Here is a 20,125-nt window from a genome sequence, read left to right as displayed (position 1 = left end):
TTGATTACTGATGGTATTTCATGGAAAAATAATTTCTTTTGTTAGTTGTGTGTCAGCAAGACTACAGTACTAATACATTCTACAGTCCTTCAATACTCTATTTGTCCCCAAACTGTTACCCACAGCAAATGTTTTCTAACATACTGATATTCACCATCTGCAGCAAATGCACTGCTAGAGGTACCTGGAGAGCAGAAATTTTGTCTTAAAGAAAATTCTGAGATTTTAAAATCGGGTTTCATTTTGAAGAGCAATAACACCTTCTTCAAAATTTTTTTTACAAGGGATAATTAGTGTCTATTTAATGTTTTTGAGTGCTTCAAACAGGTTGTTTGAATTCAGCTTTAATTTATTTTATGGTGTACAAGAAAAGAAATTTAAAAATAATTCAAGTGGGCTGTTTTGACATATCAGAGTACCTTTCACAAATAATTTACAAAATTTTAAAATTAGGTGAAACTAATTTGATATTTTGAGATTTTTAATTTTGATGAGGTTCCCTTTTCTATCTGTCCATCACAGTTGTTTTAGTCTAGTCTATCTACTGGCTAATGAGAGATTGAATATTTTTCCTTACCAGTGTAATGACAACTATTTCCAAGGCTCCGAAAGGCACAGAATGTACAAGGCACGACCTTCCAGACAGAGTTTTATAGACAAGTAACATTGGAAAAAATATCGATGTCTCAGGAAAGGAAAGGAGCCAGTAAACTCTGGAGGATGATCTCAGTCTCTAGAGATCTTACTCATATATGACTGAAATTCAGGGAGAGATTGCCCTTCTCTTCAGCAAGAGAAGGGCATTAGCCCAAAACCCAGCACTGCCTGCACAAATGGCAGGCAGCAGGGAGCCACGTTGCCCCTCTTCCATCAGGTTTTTAATGCACAGGGTTTTCATACAGTTCCAGGTTTTCAATGCCAAACAGCTACCATACAAAATGGCCAAGATGACCCATCTACTACCCACAAGTAGCTTAGGGGGCCTGTTGACAAAGTTTTGCAATGGGAGCACCTGAAGAAAGAAAGTGAGCATGAGAAAGGAAAAGGTGTGAGATGGGATTTCAATACAGTTCAACCACAATTCTCAGTTCTGGCATAGGTGTTTGTCACCATCAAAACCTTCTAAACACTTTGCCATTCCCATGCCATTCACATCACAGTGTGAGGGGGTGAAAAAGCACACTGGTATGGAGATGGTACAGAATCTCAGTCATCCTTTTTAACCGTGGCATGCAATGCAGCATGCAATCACTTCTTTCCAATAGAAGTGAAAACTTTTGCTGGGTTGATGCTTCTGGTAATCAACACCTCAAAAAAGGGGTTATGGATCTGAGAGAAAGAAGGCATATCATTTTGGGGGGCCTGGCTTTGATTTAATCAAGTCTTCTCATGCAGTTACTGCAATGCGTAACATTTGTCAGTAGACAGAGAGGAGAAGATTAAAGAAAAAAAAATAAACAGGACTTCAGAAACTCAACCAACCATGTTACAAAATTATATTATTTTATTAATCCTGCTTGAATTAGAGACATACATCCAGGTCTTTACCACAAAGAGAAAAACATAGTAGCTCTAGCACCAAAAGACTTTCCATGTAAAAATCACAAAGCTATCTCTTTGCATCCAATTGTCTCCACTCATTGACAGTAGATGTGAAAGAAACATACCTGTGACTTTTCTTTTAGTTAAAGATGACCTATAGACAGGTTGGCTCCTTCCTTGTGAGCCCCTTGATGGTAGTGAAACCACATGAACTGATTCAGAGGCTGTGCATGCAGGGAAAAAAACAGAAGGTTTCCTGTAACCTTTTTCATTTATAAGAAAGAATGGATTTCAGAGTGGTCCTACCACATGCAAGCACAATCTGAGCTATGGCTCTTCTCTCCACCCTTTCCCTCTGGTGTTAATACAACAAACTTGCACATGGTGTCTCTTTAACATAGCATCAAGTTCTCCTATAATTTCTACACAATTCTCTACATAATGCCCTCACTCTGCTAAGATACAGGACACAATTATAACAAGTGTTTTTATTTATAGGAAGAAGGGGTTTTGATACCTAGAACAGCACATTATCTGTGCTCACCTGGCAGCTGCAGGGGACTACAGAAGCGTGCTAGCTAAGCCAGGTGCTATCAGGGAAATTTCACTCACCCAGTTTTCTTGCTTCCTGGTTTTGTCGCTCTTGCGGCATCGGGGTGTAGCTCATCCTTCGGTTGCTCTCTCCATATCCACGGGGATAGCCTTGGGATCTGCTGTGTGGACCCCTGAAGCCTGCTCCATAAGGGGGTCTCCACCGAAAAGGTAACTTGCCATCTGGAGACTGGGCTCGCGCTCTCAGAGGTCTGCTTGGCATGCCTCTCTCTTCACAAAATAAGCAAACACACACACAAACCCCGTGAGAGTTACTATGGAGCGCATGATATCACATTCCACATATGTCTGTTGGAAGCACATCTATAAAGATCAGAACAAAGGGCATAATTTTACAGCTTTTAATTGTTTCTGTAAAACCAAATTGGAATAACAAGAAGATTTCCAAGTGGGATGTACAATACTTAACAGTGCCTTTTCCCAGGCCCTTCAGACAGACTGGTGCAAGACCTTGAAAGTGAAAACACATCATAATACAAGGACTCCTGCCAGAAACTGGGGATGTCTTGTAGCTTTCCTGTTTAAATCTTTTCCTTTTTCTTTTTTTAAACCCTCTTTCCCCACTTCAGGCACACCGGTACCTTATTTTTTTGGGAAGAGCTAAAGTTCAGTGTAAAATGAAGCACAGAACAGTTTTACTATTAAAAGCAGGTTCTTTTCTCCTAAACCCATCTCTAATTGTTCTGTTCTCCAACAGAGGCATATCTAAAATATCTGTTCTGCACATGCCTTCATTCCTGACTTCCCAAACTCCCATTATATGATCCCTTCAGCACTGTAAAAGGTATCTCATGCAAGTTGGGTATTTTTTAACATTTGCTGACAAGTTGGCAGCGTTCTTTTAAGAAGTCACACTGGTTCAAGGCTTAACAGCTCTTCTAGTGAAAAAAAAACTTTCCTAGTATCCAATCTAAACCTCCTTCTGGGCAACTTGAGACCATTTCCTCTTGTTCTGTCACTTACAACTTGGGAGAAGAGATTGACTCCCACCATGTTAAACTTCCTTTCAAGCAGTTGTAAAGATTAACAAGGTCACCCCTGAGACCTTTTCTCACCTATTCTTAACAACTCCAGCTCCCACAATGTTTCTTTATAAGACCTGTGCTCCAGAGCTTTCCCAGCCTTGCTGCCATTCTCTGGACTTCCCCCAGCACCTCAATGACTTTCTTGTAGTGAGGGGCCCAAAACTAGACACAGAACTCAAAGTAGTTGAGTATCATCAGTCCAAGTGCAGGGGTATGATCCCTTTCCTGGTCCTGCTGCCATGCTATTTCACATACATTTTCCTCATGTCCAACCCAAACCTCCCAAACAGCTACCTGCAGCTGCTGCCCAGCATTACAGGGCTTCATGTGCCTTGCTCCCACCAAGAAGTGACTTTTTGCAGCCTCCCATCAAGGAGCAGCTGGCTGCTGAGAGATGTTTCCCTATCCTCCTGTTTGTCAGATTGAGCCAGTCCCATTCCCTTAGGCTCTCACTGGAGCCCATGTGCCATTGGTAGCCACCACATCCCCAGATCCCAACATTTCTCCTGAGCATCCCAGCCCTGGCTGAGGGAAATAACACCTCTCCTCAACAAGCCATGCTCTCCCAGGTGCCTGAAGTTTTTCCAGGCTGCAGTGGAAACACACTGTGCTGGTTTTCTCTCAGAGCCCTGTATGTTTTGGGAAGAACACTGCTTCCCCAGTCAAAGCTGCAGCTTTCATCTGCAATTAAAATAGAGAGTTGCAAGGGATGAAGGATACAAAAGGAACCAGCCCAGCCAGAAAGCCATATGGAAAGTATTCAATCTGAAAATGTGGTTTTAGGCAAAGAGAATTGTACCGAGCCTAAGGCTGAATGCAGGCGATCAGCTGAGATTTTAAAACCAGGGCTTTCCAAGGATTCAATTACTTTCCTCATGGTAGCACCACACTCTACTACCATTGTTCCCATTCCACTAGTTAGCTCCAGTTTCTATTTATCATTTCTCATCACAGTTTGACTGGCAGGAGTTAAAACCCAAGATGGAGTTATCAGCAATGGTTAAAATAGCATTGTTGATAACTGCTGATCCATCAAAACCAATGCTTTTGTGTGAAGTCTGTTCCAGGCTTTATAAGAAAGGGACTTCTCATTAAAAATGAAGAGCAGCAGCAGGAGCTTATCACAGCCTAGGAGCCATCAGTCTGGTCTGGGATAAGGCTGAAGGCCCTGACCTCAGCCACACAGGGGAAGATGAAGCTGGGTTCACACCTCCCCACAGAAGTACCTACAAAGTTGCTGTCCCGCAAGGTTTAGCCATGCCAAAGAGTTGGCACTTCCCAGTCAGGACATTTCAGACTCCTTAAGTCCCCAAGAGAGTCACTGTCTTCTGCAGTTACAGCCCTTCAGCATCCCCTTGTCCTGGTCTCCTGCTCTCATCTTAGTTCTGGGGAAAAAAATATGAATTTCCACAAGGAGGATAACCCTGGGACTGTAGACAGTGTGCAACAAGAGAAACTCATTGTATCCCAAAGACCAGAGTTTTGTCCTCCTAGCCAGGCTTATTCATGTTCAAAAAAATCCCTCAGAACCACCACCACCAACAAAAATCACACCAAAAAATCAGAACTATCCTAAACAAGCTACACTCACTAGAGAAGGGATTGGAGGAGTAAATAATAAATCCAATGCTTAATTTAAGTCATTCATCTCCCAATGATGCCCCTTCCTGTGGGGATACTGAACTCCCCAGGAACAATAGTCTTAAACAGTCTTAAAATAATTAGCTACCAAGTAACCAAGTACTTGACTGACCTTAAGGTTGGGTCTTCCTCATCTGCCCATTATTTACCCCTGTAAGCATTTTCTCTTTTGTTCCAAAACTGATTTAACAGCTTTCTGAACTTCCACTCTGGTCAAACTAAATCAACTGGCAATCATCTTCAGAACTCATCTAAAGATCTACCTGCAATTACATTAAAATAAAATGCTTTCCTATAGTCTCGAAAATGAGAAAGAGTCACTCCCTTTCACTCTCTTCAGTCTAGAAATCCAACATTACTTAGAACTGCAGGAATCTTGGCCCTAAAACTGTACAGTATCTTGGCCCTAAAAATTTAGGGCTGATTAAAGCCTTGAGACTGACTTCTCACAGATGAAACGTCCACTAGTATTGCCAAAATGTCTCTGTACTGTAGGAAAGCATTTTACAAATTATGTAAGCCCAAAGCACAAGGTCTAAGCTGAGGGTAAAACATCTCTGAACAACCACACAAGGAGGCAGCTTGCACTTGCCAAATCATACAGATTCTTCAGAGGGTCTCATCAATTATCTAGCAAAGGAAAACACAAAATAGTTCCAGAATAAAAGGGAAGTACTGACCCCTAGCAATCAATCTATAACTGCAGGGGAAAACATACAAGACATCTCAAACCTATTAAGGTACAAAAAGTCATTGAAATTTGAGGCCACAAAAAATCAGGCACTTCAATTTACCACCGCAAGTCCAGGTACAGATTTTTCCTTTTGCCTTCCATAGTCAACAAAAACTTTTCTACACTTTGTGCACCATAACTTCAGGACTGGAAAACTGGACCTATAAAAATGTGTTCTGCTGCAGAGATGGCATATAATTTGGCACAGCCAGTAGACAACATCCATATAATTTATAAGCAACTATCAATCTCTCTTTTACAGGCAGAAGCCTGGGAGACTGAGTACAGTGACCCAGCCATGACCAAAGTAACAGCTTGGAGGCAGAAATTGTAGCTGCTAAGAGATAACAAGTCATCAGAAAAGACCAAAAATGGTAGCTGGTAAATGAAATTTTGCAATGGACAACTTGACCAAAAATCATCAGAATTTGCATTGCAACAGCAAACTGTCAGGATTTTTGCAGCTTTTTTTAGGGGAAATGTGGTGTTTTGGTTTTTATTACTATTTTAAATTAAGTTCTAAGCATAAAATGAGACTTACTGATTCTGAGCCCTGTACTTGAGACTACTGCTGCTTTACCAGATAAAACAGTATGAAAGATTAAAGAAAAAGTACTGCTCAGAAGAGCAGTTCAGAAGAAAAGAACTGCTCAGTTCATTTATCCTTCTCAAAAAGCAGACTCCTGTCTTAAAAAGACTTTAACTGCTCCCTAAGCTCAACTAACTGTCCTTTGAGATAAGAACCTTGTACCACTGGCAATCTGTAGTCCAATTTCAGAGCTGAGCAACTCAGTTTACAGACACCCTGCACTTTTCCACTCAAAACCACCATCAGGACTACAAAATACCCCAGCCAGATGCAGTTCCCAGATCTCTGAGCCATTTCTGTGGGAAACAACACTCTGTATAATATGCATTTCCATAAGTGTCCAAGCCCTACCTCATGAAGATGTCAACAGTATTTGTAGCAAAAAATGTTAGTTAATTAATGAACAAGAAAAAAAGTGACACTATCTTTCAATTCCTTAGTGGGCAATTCTAAATTTAATTCCGTTTGTGAGGTAAGACTCTTTGTAAAACATTCATACTCATAAAACCTATTGTATTGGCCACTCCTAAATGCAACAGCTTGAGCTGTGACACTCAAGATCAGGGCACACATGACAAACACATCCTAGGGCAACTCTACAGGCGCCCTTTTTGGGCTGCTTGTGAGGAAAGTCAGAGAGCAAACCCCCACATCCATGTGGCAGTGTTCATGTACTGGCTGTATCATGGCCAGACCTTCACCAGGAAAATTTTTGTTTTCAAAAATACTTTGCAATATGATCACTTCTTTCTTCTTCATGTCCCCAACAGGTTTCCCCCAAACAGGATGTTTCTCACATCCTATCTTCCAACAGATAAATCACTTTTGTATTGGCTTTAAGGGTTGGAGCAATTTAGATACACCATCTTATTTTTTCACCTGATTTGAAATAGATTATGAAACAGAGTGTATTTGACAAGGTGAAAGCAGAGCTTTACCAGCAAAGCCAGGCATCTAAGCTTTGCAGTCCTTTGTACAACTTAAGGCTTTCAACCTTTGCTGATTACTCATTAACAGGAAAAGAAAAATGTCATTTTACCATAACTGAAAAGCAAAGGGGAAAGAAAATATCTCACATTTCTCATCCAGCAACCCACACAGGGGTGGCTGCTCTCCTCCTCACCTTCACATACTCTGACTGTTACCTGTCACCATACAGCTACCCCCAAGACACATCAGCAGAAAAGAAAATAAGAAAGAGCACAAACACAATATTACAGGAAGATAGTTGTTTTCCACCAAAAAATTAATGCCCCACTTTGTCTAAGTGTTACTGGAGTTTTTTTAAGTTGATGGGGTTTTTTTAAGTTGATGACCCAAGCTCAGTTAAGAAAATGTCAGCAATTCACCAGCTTCAATGAGGGCTGGACTGGGGCCATCCCAAGAAGAGTTCACTCTGCAAAGATATTTCCTGCAGTGGGTGAGCCAGCTCAAACAGTGCTGATGTGGCCCTCCGAACTGCAATGTGCTGACTGCTCTAAATGCACAAGACTCTGGGATCAGTGATTTCCCTCAGACCTGCCCTGGCACAGAGCAGAACACAAGCTCTAGTGGGGATCTTCAGAGTACTGCAGCAGTTAACACGTGTAAAAGCCTAAGTATATGACCTAAGAAAAAGTAGGACTGAAATGGAAAAACAAATCCACCCTGAGGCTTACAGGATCAGTGGGTCCCCTTGCATTTTAAAACACACTGTTAAATTTCCCCTGTGTGGGCTGACCAACTCTTGTAATGTCACTAATTTATACACTCAGCATCAGATCTCCTCCTGGAAATAAGCTAATCAGTTAAAGCAGCAGAGGCGAGTGACATAAACATCCTTTGTTTCTTGCAGAAAAAAAGAAAAAATCATTTAGCACATTTCCACACACTTCTGCTTGGCGCAAAAAGCAGGGACTGGAACGCTTCAGTTCCTGCAAAGCACAATGGAATCTGTGCCATAATTCACTGGGCTCCGGTCAGGAGTTTCGGGCAGAGGACCAGCATCCAGCGGTAATGTCTGATTTAAGGAAAGCGATCCATTATACATCTGTAGAGGAGTTACCTGGCATCCGGAGGACATTCTTTAAATTGACAGCGTCAACAGAAGTTTCCAGTGCTCCCTTTGAAGAGCCCTCTGAATGCTGAGCACAGTGGACCAGGGCACTTTCCAAACTCAGGAATGTAATTCTACACGATTAACACGTGTATTACGAACTTAGGAAAAACCAACAGTGAGTTATCAAAGGCTTCACGTTCTCCCACTGACATCAATGCACAGGCTTCCTTCTGCATCAGTGACCTTTGAAGGGAGCCCTCTGAGGCTGGGCTGTGTCCGCCTCTCACACCCACTGGTTTTGGAGGCCTCAGATCTGGGCTTCTCCAGTGATCAAACCACTGTGCAAAGACTCCCAGGAACTTCACAAAGGCTGTCAGAGCACACTGCAGCCATGGCCCTGGTCTGCAGTGCCCATTCAGGGTGTTGTCCAACACCTGCCTGTTCACTGAGTTGGAGGAAAGGTAGTACTGGAGTGACAACAGCTTAGGGGGTTCCTTGAGGGGACAGAACAGGTGAAACCAGCTGGCAAAGGCATGGGTTGCCCTCACCATTACTGGCTTCACTCACAGACTGAGCTGGGGGTCTCTTTCCATTAACTTACTGGGCTATAATTTTCTGCTCTCCCTGGAGACTGCACCCTTGGTATCTTGCTCTAATCATGATGTTGCTCATCTACATCTGCTAGCATATTTATACAGCCAAAACCTTTACAATGCACATCATCAGTGACCATGTTGCTCACCAGGCAGGTATGGGCACTACAGAGAACTCCAGCACCAGAACAGATGAAGTGCACAGTCGCTGCAACCACAGGTGAGGTATGGACAACAGGTATGTGGCTGTGCACATTCCTTTGCAAGACATCCTCCTCTTGCCAGTCACCAGGAGGACAGAGCTGCCTTCTCACCCTGCTGCCTTGCAGGTGTGACTGGTTGGCTTGAACAGGCATCACAGGTGACAGAAAAGCATCATTTGTATCAGTGCAACCATTCACAGCATATAGCTGGGCAAGGGTTTGCCACAGAGAAATGCAGGGATGGATTAGGGCCCACCTGAGGTTCCCTCTAAAATGATAGCTACAAAGGCATGGATAGTGTCTTCAGCCAGCATGACAAGGGGGTAGAATCATGGCACTTAGCAAGGGAGAACTGAGACTCAGGAAGATGTGCTTTGCTGCATGCTCTAACCAAGCAACAAAAACTTATGGAAACAGGTCCTCCAACTGGACCCAGAGCTGCAACAGCAAAAGCCATCCATTCTGAGCCATACAGCTCTCAGAACCCCACTGTTAAAATTTTAAAACTTGCATTTTCCATCTTTCTCTTTCCACATTCTTCTCAAGAGATGCTGTGGACAGCTATGCCTTAAAAAAAGCCCCCTTGCTTTATTTAACATAGCTGTGCCACTACAGCATACATTTTTCACTTGTAATTGTCACCTGGAAAATGATATCAGTCTCATGAGCACTTAAATATGTCCCTCACCACATTCGAGTTCTTTGATTCAAGACTGCATTCAAAGCTCTTCACTACTCTCACAGCTTAAACCTTCCGAGTTCCCAGCTGAAGCCTTGGTAGCACACTTTGTCTCCAACTTATTTTGAAATCCACCCCTGCTCCAGAGCTAGAGGCACCAAGTCATTGCTCCTTTAGGTCCAATGGGAGGACAGAAACCCCTGACAGTCCAGAAGAACTGAACAGGTGGTTTTCAAGCTCTCCTGGCTGCACAGCTCTGGCCCTGGGGCTCCTTGTTGCCACCCACACTAATACACATGAGCTCCAAAACACATGGTTTACATCAGGCCACTGTTTCAGCTCCTGCAGAACTACAGCCCACTGCTCAACTCAGCAGCTACTTCTGGGAGTGCAAAACATGAAACCTATTCCAGCAGCAGGCCTCCTGAAAGCTTCCAAACATCAGGCAGTGAGATGGATATGGATGGATATAGCATACTCTGTAAATCAAGAACAGTATGTAGTGGTGTGACCCTTCTAAAATAAAATCCTCAATCGCTAACAGAAATGGGAGCAGCATTTATGAAGAATGTACTTTGTATGTCATAAAAACTATAATTATTCCCAATTCCCTAATAAGTAAAATACAGAAGAAGTTGAACATTTGGCAGACCCATTTTGGAAGAGTTTTTGAAACCAGCTACTCCAAAACCAGCACTGAAAGGTGGCTTATAAACCTATCACTCAAACTATCCCTTTGTGTAGATACATTTCCTCCACCTGGCTGTCTAATACCAATTCACACTGATATTAATCTATTTTTCTTTTGGATTCTTGTCAATGCATCTTTCAAGATTAGTTTGCTTACATTTGAAGTCTTTGAAGTTCTTCATCTGGTGAAAATAATTTTGTTTCTGGTGGATTGTTCCCTTTTACACGGCTTAACCATATCAGCCAGAGGTACTGCCAAAATGACTGACAACATAAGGACTTTTCTTCCTATGCAGGACAGAGGCATAATTGTGACTCCAGCTGTTCCTTGAGAATCCAGAAAACAGCCTGAGGATTAGGTGGTACCATCAGCAGATTTAGGCTTACAGCCTTTTAGTTTTTGATAACAAATAAAAATCAGATCTATACTATTTGATTAAGTTTCAAATGTTAATACAGGTATCCTTTCAATCTTTGTTTACTGACTTCAAATCTGACCTTTTCTAAACTTAAAAATGGAACACTGTAAGGAGGGACTGGATGCCTGTGGTACTCCAGTTTGACCTGAAGCTCCCTGGCTTCAGTGGAAACCTCTACTTCATCGGGCCTGTCACTGGAAATTTGATTTGCAAGAAGGGAGACTCAGTGATTTTACAGAAAAAGAGATTTATAGCAAAGCTCACCCATTTATTTTAAATCAACAAAGAGGAAGAGCTTAAGGTGTCAATAGATCTGATAAAGCCATTGACCCCCAATGATTCCATATGCGCCCCTTCAACTCCTTATCTGCAGGATAAAGGGAATATTAGTGCTTCTCCTCTGAAATGCACCTGAGGTTTCCCAGTGCTGACACCACACTGCCTCACGAGACTCCTGGCTGTCTCCACTAGCAGCTCCTGTGACACTCAGATTTTTCCTAGTGTGCAAGAAACTCACATTTCTTGGCTTTACTGGACATTCAGTTGTAGAAATAGCACAAATATCAACTTACAACATCTTAAGCCCTATTTCTGAGATAAATCAGAGCCTGAGGGTGCCTCAAATGGTGCAGTCTGAATTTAAACTGACTGCAACCACAAACATGACAACAGCACAGGACAAAGTTAGAACAGAGCTTGTTTTCCCACAGATAATCCTTTTACAGGCTGTGCTCTAGCCCTAGTCAGAAGTTCAGTGACAGGAAGGAAACCTGCCCAAGAAAATTAGAACATGAACCCACATCAAGCAACTCATACCATGGCAAGACATTGTCACAATAAAACACCCCCCTTCAAAGTCTGTCTTTCCACACCATGTTCATGACTGTAGTCACCACATTGTTTTCACCTACACTTTGTTGTTGTTTTCATATTCATGTTCTTCATTTACTATAAACTATTACTGTGGTAACTTCTTTGTTTCTAACAGTCTAAGATGAAGCACACAATACATCAAAACCATGTCAGGAAAGTTAAGAGCAAACAAAACATTGCCACAAAGCTAACAGACCTACAGTTTTGGTTAGTTTCCTCTTTAAAATTAGGGACACTTGACTCATACTACATTTTAATGTGTATTTTTGTTGTCGAAGAAGGTATTGAAAACACACTGTTCATTGAAGAGAAGTGGACAGCACAGAAGAGAAACCCACAACATGGTCCTGAATACCTGGAAGCCACATCTTCCCTCGGACATCCCTGACTTCCACCTGCACTCATGTACCATCCTCACACTCTTCTCACAGCCACAAAGGCTGGGGCCTTTAACAGCACTGGCCCTGGGAACAGCTTAATCAGTGTTAGAGAAGCCCATTGGTATCACGAGTGACAACACTCTCCTTAGTGGGGAGAAGTGGGTTTTAAGCACAGCTCACATTGCTCTCTCTGACTTCAGGAGAAGGTAGGAGAAGAAATCCTTGAGAGATTCCAAGGCAGCAGGATCCCCCTGAGCAGCTCCATGGCTCCTGAGGGCACTGCAAGGGCACTCATGCATCCATCTGTCACTGATACCTGTGACAAACTTAGGGATTTCAACAGGCTCTTTCATGCAAGTTCCTGGAGTGCAGGGCTCCCTTTTGCTCACCACTACTCCAGTCTACTGCTTGTCCCTCAAACATTTCAAAGGCTGTCAGAGGCAGCCTTTGGGAATATCCCAAAGGAGAATATCCCTTTGGGGATATTTCAAGTGCCACTTGGAACTCAGGCAGGATTTCGGCTGCACAACCCATGATGAGCAGCAACACTCTTATTGATGAAAATCTGGAATAAGACAGAATATTTGCTCAGACTGACTTAGTCTAAGTGGCATTCTCACATTCTGTGAAGCTGCCACCGAGAAGATGTTTCATTGCCACATGAGAAAATATATGCAGAGCTTTCTTTAAGTTGAAGGTGAAACTCCAACCACAGCTGATGGCCACGCAGGTATGACTATATGGGAAGGATGACAGGATTACAAGCCCACAAACGCCCTTCTCTCCAGCACTGACACCAGCATGGAGCTTGCACGATGCTGCTCTGCCCACACTGGACATGGGCCCTGGGTGTGTGAGTTACTGCACTGCAGCTTACCCAGGACATTTACTGTCACCCCCACATAGGCTTGCAGATGAGACAGCTTATTTCCCTCTAGCTGGACCTCAAAGGATGCCCACAGGTGAGGTAGTAAAAAAAGAGAGCATTGTTTCTAGGCTGTCAGGCATCCCCTCCACCACTGCTCCCTCCCCTGTGCCCTCAGCCTGAGGCAGGCAGCTTTGAAGTGGGTTGGCAGGGACACAAGTCAGAGCCAGAGCATGCGCTTCTGTGAGCCAAGCTCTGTTCTCTCCCCACAGCCATGGCCACAGATCTCCAGAAAGGAAAACACACCCATTAAAATTGCACTGCTCATTAGGAGGCTAACTAAACTGTGGCAGCATCTTTATGCTGTGCACCTGGATCATTTCTTATGAACCTAAATCTGCTCTCCTTTCACATCCATGCAATCTCATTAAAAACACTGGCATGCTGTAGAAGCACTCAAGTGAAGAATGAGGCCCTGCTCACTTAAAGGCTGAAGAAAACATTGTATGTAATTATCCTGGAGGAGGATATGGACTAGGCTTAGGGGAAGTCACAGGAGGAAGCACAGCTCTCTGCACCAACTTTCACTCCAACCTCATCAGACAGTGGTTAGCAACATCCATAAAGCACAAAGCTTTGCATGCTTCATTCATATTATACACTTTATCTGTTAATTTTATTTTCAATTAAATACTTCTATCCAAACACCCAATTTCCTTCCAAATTTCTCCCAGCTATTGGTTGCTGGGATGTTTCATGGCCCATCCTCAAAGCAGGAGACAAATGGGAGCCTACAGCCTACAAACCAAACTGTACTGTTTTGTGACAGGCTGTGGAGGAAAGTGACAACTCTCAGTCACCTTCACATCCCCTGAAAAACCTGTTAATTTTGGCCACTTTAACACTCAGCAAATGGATTACATCTGTCATTTGTGGACACAGCAACAAGTGTTAACCAAGCCTCAACTAGTAAAAAAACCTCATGGCTTCAATTGTTATTCAGAAATCTAGGATTTTGAAAATTTCAGAAAACTGATTTTCACTTATAAAAAAAAAAAAAAGAAAAGATGATCAGTAGGATACTTCTGAAATGAAGACTGGGTTTGAATCCAAAGCATTGGCAGTCTGGATGCTGTGGCTCTGCATTTAGTTCATTCCTTTATGCATACCACAGATGTCACCAAATCATCCTCAAGCATCCTACTTACATTTGGGACAGTTGATTTACACTTCTCTCCAAAACCACTTCAAATATAGATAAATTTGTTCCCTTACCCAGTGAAATAGCACAGATTTTTTAATCTACTGGAGATTCATATGTTTATGTAAAGTCTTTCCATTCCATCTCTAGTTGAAGTGCATGTTCAATTTTCCATTCGAAACTGCCAAAAATGCCTCAGACTCACAAAGTCAGGGAGTAGGAATTCAAGCTTCATCATGCATTGAAGGAAAATAAAATTTAAAACTCTTCATTTTTATTTCACATTTCAAAGCCTTTTATAAATCAGAAGAGTTAGTTTACCAAGGTGCAGGTTTACTAAGAATAAAACTTGGGCTCAACATTAGTCTCTGCTCTTTCATTAGCAGCAGTCAGAGATTAAGTTTCTTTACAGAGACTGGAAAACATAAATCTTAAAATAACATAGCCTTTCCTGCTTCCTCTTAATATAAAATGCAAATAAAACCCACTAAAATATTATTTATCTATCTCTAATACAAAACGGCTCACGGTTCATGTCTTGAAGTAATACCTGCTCTGATTCTTCTAACTTTATTCCACATTATTTATTGCAGAAGTTCTTTCAGAAAGCACACATATAGCTTTCTACCCTAAAAGGGAAGCTAGTGGCACACCCTCCAAGGCTCCCAAAGTGCAAAACTCATAGACCCCAGATAAAGTGCATGCCAGGGAAACGCACAGAATACTATGATTGCTATTCTTTGGAGGTCTGTATTAGGTTGGGCTCAGATAGGCACAGATCTTCGTTACTGATAAATTACTTCCTTGTTTGATTTCTTTTCCAAAGAGCAACTTTCTGCAGTCATATTCAAAGCAATGTCTTCATGCAAAGCCCTGGGCTGTTTCACAAGTTATAAGCAGTTCTATCATAGCTGAGCAGACACAACTGAGACACACGGCAGCAGCCACTTGGATTCACCTCATCATGATTTGTCAAGTACTGAGAGACAGCTGGCCAAGATTTTACCCAATTAATAACCTTGAAAAGCATCTGAACATATAAAAAAGATGCAGTCACAGCTTGGCAGGTTTGTAAAAGAGAATCTATGCCATCTTCCTTGGGTTAGCCCAGGGATATTTAGAACTGAAAATTCACATATCTACATTGATTTTGCCTCCAATGTTGAGGTTCAAGACTTGCAGCTTCTCCCCACAAAGCACAGAATATCCCTGACCAGTGGGATGTACAGCAAGTGGAGCCTCTGGGGAAGAAGAAAATCAATCCTTCCTGTTAACAAAGCCTCTGCAAAAATCAGGAGAACAAGTCTCAGGAAGGACTCCCAGAGTCTTTAACATGCCATAGCTGGCAGGCTGTTAGAGCTATGTACAATGTACGCGCACTCCTATTTTATGCTATTCATGCTTGGTGTTTGAACACCCAAAGTAGGAGACTTGGAAGGAAGGATGCAGTGGAAGGGTGCATTGATCAGGCCACTGTGACTGCTGCGAGGTGACCTGTGACACCAAGCTGGCACTGGCGCAGCTCAGAGGAATGAAGCTTTCTAACACCAAAACACCTGCCCAGCACTGCCTGCTTTGCTTGTGAGCTCTGACCCACCCATCACCAATGCTGGTGACCTATAATGATGTGGTGATGAACAATAATTCCCTCTCTCTTCAAACCTGAGCTACTGATGAAAGCCAATTCTTACTTCTGTGGCAGTGGCAATCTCTGCTGTCTCAGGGCTTTGACTAGATCTGCATGGCAAGGACAGGTTATCAAACAGGGTTATGGGCAGCCTGAACCTGGGTGTTCTGTGTGGCCAGTGCTGGGGAAGCAGCCCTGCAGCAACAGCAGAAACAAGGCCCAAGCTTGGATCCCTCAAACCAAGGCTGGCTGCTAAGAGCAAGGCAAGGAAATTTGCGCTATTTTACAAGTAACTTAAGCAACTTGCTAACCTTTTGCGGGTTGGCCATCTGCTACCATTCAGTAGCACAAACATTTTGCTGAAGCTGCAAAGCTTCCTGAAACACAGTGATTTCCTTCCATACAAAGAGGCCCCAAATTACTACAAGCATTTTGAAGTTTCACTATTTGCCTTCTTGGTTTTTATGGGGACTACTTGCAAGCATAAAAGTTTGGGGGGTTTAAAAATATATTTATACAACATAAGCAGAGAAAAAATATATTTGCAAAAGGTCCAACTGCTGAAAAAGCCAAATGGTTCATTTCATATTGCCAAAAATCTTGCAAACTCTGTGTCTAATTTTATGAGGCTCTTATGTTTGGATTCATAGGGTCTGCTTCTGCCACTCTCACTACAATTACTAGCAGCTTGTTCTGTAAGTGTCCAGTCCTAAGAAAAATCTTGCTTCTCCCAAAGGAAAGCAACAGGTTGAACAGTAGGAATACGCTAAAAATCACTCTCCCATCTTCAAACACACCACCTTCTTTCAGAAACATCCACACTAACTCATCAGATACTTTGATGCTTACAGCCACCAGACCCTGAGGTCCATCAGTTACCTGAGCTCTGACTTCAGCTCTCTCCACTGGGCTGAATCCTTCATCTCTCCCTGCTAGTGTTAGGGAAAAAAAACCAAACTTGTTTTTTCTTGTATTTCCTTCTCCCTTCCCTCTGTTGACACAGACATGGATGGTTCCTTCCCTCCACTCCCAGTGGGAATGTGGACACCATCCTCTCCCAGACACACTCCCACTGTGCCCACACCATGCTGCCTGTGACTGCCCTGTGCTAGCATAACACGGGACAGCTGCCTTGTCACCACCACAAGGAAAGACTTAAGCCAGTTCAAAGCCATTTCTCTTTTCATTTCACTTAAGTAGCAGTTTGAAATCAGTTTCCATCCCTCCAAGGTTTCACACTTGTTCCCATTCTCACGTCACATCATCAGGTTTCCAGCCCCATGTGATCCCAAACACAACCAGAATCCCACAATGTCTCATACCACTCATCATCCCTCCCTGAGGGTAATTTAAACAGGTGTTTTTGCAGAGGAAAGAAAGTGTGTTTGCAGAGGTGTCTGGCCCTCAGCAATCAGCACTTCCAAGGGGCACGGCACATCCTGAACTGGGGGCTGACTTGCTGGGAGGGCAGATGAGGAGCACATATGGTCTGAGACATCTTGTGGTAATAAATTTGTGCTCAGCAGCTGAAACCCAGCAGCTCTGATCTGACTGGGAAGGGCTTTCATGAAAACATGTACATGCTCACTGAGCATTCAGTCCCCTGACTGCCATTTAAGCATGTACTCAGGCTATTGGAGGACTGGCTTGACTTACAGTAGTCATTACGAGTGAAGAAAAGGAGCTCAGCACCCTGGCAGAGCAATCACCACATTGCAAACAAAATAATACATCACTGTACACATCTAGCATGGAAATTTGGCTTGCTAATATTGCTGTTTAAGGTTTAGACTTTATAGGTTTTCAATACTGTTGCTGTGCTATCACAGAAAAGCTTTTCTGGTTGATTTCATTCTTTTGACTTTGTTTCTTTGTACAGACAACAATTTTGCTTCTGCATACATTCAGCTTTGGGCAACTGGGCAATTCACAAGACATCAGTCATTACTTCTTGTTTGGAAAATTTCAAGTAGAAGGGAGTAGGGTCTTAGCTTGGGCAGTTCTTCAGCACAGCATAGCATGGAAAAAGCATTCAACTCATTTTTAAAACAGGGCCAGTGGAGTTCAGGAAAGGTGAGATGTCACTTTCAAAGTCTGTCTCAGACTTTTGGATGAAACCAGGCCTTGTGATCCCAACCCACCTCCCCAGTAACACAACCTTAGACATTTATCAAATATATATATTAAAAATACATGCAACCTGAAATCAGCCCAGAGTCTCAGACCAGCAAAGCCAAATGGAGCATTTCCATCACTGCCATTTGGTTTTAAACTGTTTTTAGCACCTCTCCTCTGGGAGACCAGAAACATGAGAGCGATGGCACAGCTGGGACACGAAGCTCAGCTGATGCAGCCAGCAGGGCTGCAAACACATAACCCAGAGCAGCCACTCCTGCAAAGTGCAGCAAGCCCTCGGCCAAGTCACTGGATCATCCCAGCCTCAGGCTGCTGCAGCCTCTTGGAGCCTGAGGCAGAGGCCATCTGCAACACATCCCGGGCTAAAGACCACACAATTATGTCACTGAACTCGGCATGGCTTCAAAAGGTGACCAAAGGGAAAGACATGCAGACTGTGTGAAAGTGCAGCTCAGTTACTCATGCAGGGGCAGATTCTGATGCTGTTAGGTGCTTCCATGGGGCTGCCACATGAAGCAAGACACTACCCAGCAGGAGCTACAGCATCTAAATCCAGCTCTCCATCCATCTGGCTACAGCCTGTGTCCTGCTCTCAGACCTGCCCCAAGATCTCAGCAGCAAAGGCAAAATTAAACACTGCCTTCCCGAGGCTGAAAACATGAAGCCTGGATGCTTCTCAGGCTGCAGGATGGGTGCTGGGGTTGGGAACTGGGTGCTGCTCCCACCCTCCCCTCCCTCAGCAGCAGGAGCATCCAAGGGCTCTGAGAGGGCTGGCCAGGCAGGTAGCAGGGCTTGGGCTGTTCTCTGGTACCATAAAACATGCATGGCAGCATGTTTTGCCAGTTACATTGCTGCTTTCCATTGTGGGATTTTTAAGGCATACTCAGTAGTTTTCCCCCGATAGCAGCCCTTCTGTACACCCTTCCAAGGACACCACTCTGAAAGAAGGGATTAAGCACTTCATAACAGAATACCAAAACAAATTATGTTGACCATTCAATTTCTCTTATTTCTGTCTTTTTTTTAGAGATGAAGAAACACTAACATTCCAGCTCCAGCAGTCCTGCACTTTTTTCCAAAAAAAAGTTTCAGCCAAAATATTGTAGTCAACTCTACAGTAAACATGACAAAGAACCATCTGAAGAGTGGCCTCTTATTTTACAACAAATGTATATATTAAGAACAACCAACTCCTCCAATGGAAAAATAATCAGTTTAGTGCAGGAAGAATACAACAGTTGGAAAGATTTGCTGGAACCAGGATCATTGCAGGATGCCCAAGAGGACTTAATAACTATGTAAGAGTGGAATAGCTGCACTGGAACTGTGAAATATGAACACACTCCACAGTCCTCAAAGAGTAATTTACTCTGTTTAATGAAGAGCTGATTTGATGACTGAGTTACTCACTGAAGAGAGTTAATTTAAAATGCACACTTCTCCAGACCACTTTTTAATGTGTACATAGTTAAATTTGGATGTACGTTTTATGGTTCTTCCAGGATGAGGAGAAGCTTGGACTGCCTTCCTTACCACTGGATTTCAGTATTACATTTGATGTAACTAACAATTTCTCTTTGTCTAGGAAAAGGTCTCTGTTTAAAGCACACAATTTCTACATATCTTGGGTCTTTCTTCCACTTTTCCTTGCTTCTCTACTCCTTAAGTCTATTGGCTTTAAATACAGACCTGCCAAATGCAAGCACCTATACCGAAATGGAGACACATTCAGGCTGATTTCAGAGGCACTGAAGTGTGCTCAGCTCTGACCACAGCACAGAGATGTGACATTGCCAGGGTACACAACCCAGCCTGGCACGTGGGAAAAGCCTCTGTCCCACTGCACAGATGTCATTTATGAAGAGCAAACAGTGGGCCAGAGGTTACGAGTTTAATGAGAGTGAGGTACAGTGACTGCTGTGAACAGTACAAAACATGCTGAAATTAAAACACACATTTGCAGAAACTCTGAGTAGGAGAAAAGACCTTATATGACATCCCAGACAGCAGTTCCAGGGAACTGAGGAGGAGAATTTGCCATTTCCAGAGCTATGTGAGCCAGCAGCCACGTGCCTTAGGAGGGCAGGACACAGGAAAAGTGGTCTGGAGAGAAGTGGGTACCAGGTCCCATCCAGCAGAGAGGAGGCAGAGGGAGCTCAGCAGCCTGCACAGGTCTTGCTGGGGACCAGAACCACGTGAGCTGTCAGCACAGGCTCTCATTCCCCAAGCAAATCAAGAGCAGGCAATGAGGGGGATGCTGTGTAAACACTGTTTGATGT

General features: G+C 43.1%; 1 protein-coding gene across 1 annotated transcript in view; it reads right to left on the bottom strand.

Moving 5' to 3' along the window:
• The window catches only part of FNDC1 (fibronectin type III domain containing 1), a 62,478-nt gene that overhangs the window by 37,378 nt on the left and 4,975 nt on the right, over positions 1-20,125 (bottom strand). The window contains exons 2-3 of the mRNA XM_058801490.1: positions 2,155-2,364; positions 1,668-1,766 (exon numbers count right to left, since the gene is read on the bottom strand). Of these exons, the coding sequence (XP_058657473.1) occupies positions 1,668-1,766; positions 2,155-2,364 (309 nt within the window). The remainder of the gene's footprint in view (positions 1-1,667; positions 1,767-2,154; positions 2,365-20,125) is intronic.

The sequence above is a fragment of the Ammospiza caudacuta genome, chromosome 3 (genome assembly GCF_027887145.1).
Source record: "Ammospiza caudacuta isolate bAmmCau1 chromosome 3, bAmmCau1.pri, whole genome shotgun sequence".
Lineage (NCBI taxonomy): Eukaryota > Metazoa > Chordata > Aves > Passeriformes > Passerellidae > Ammospiza > Ammospiza caudacuta.
Note: the sequence above shows the minus strand (reverse complement) of the source record. Positions and strands in the feature narration are given on the sequence as shown.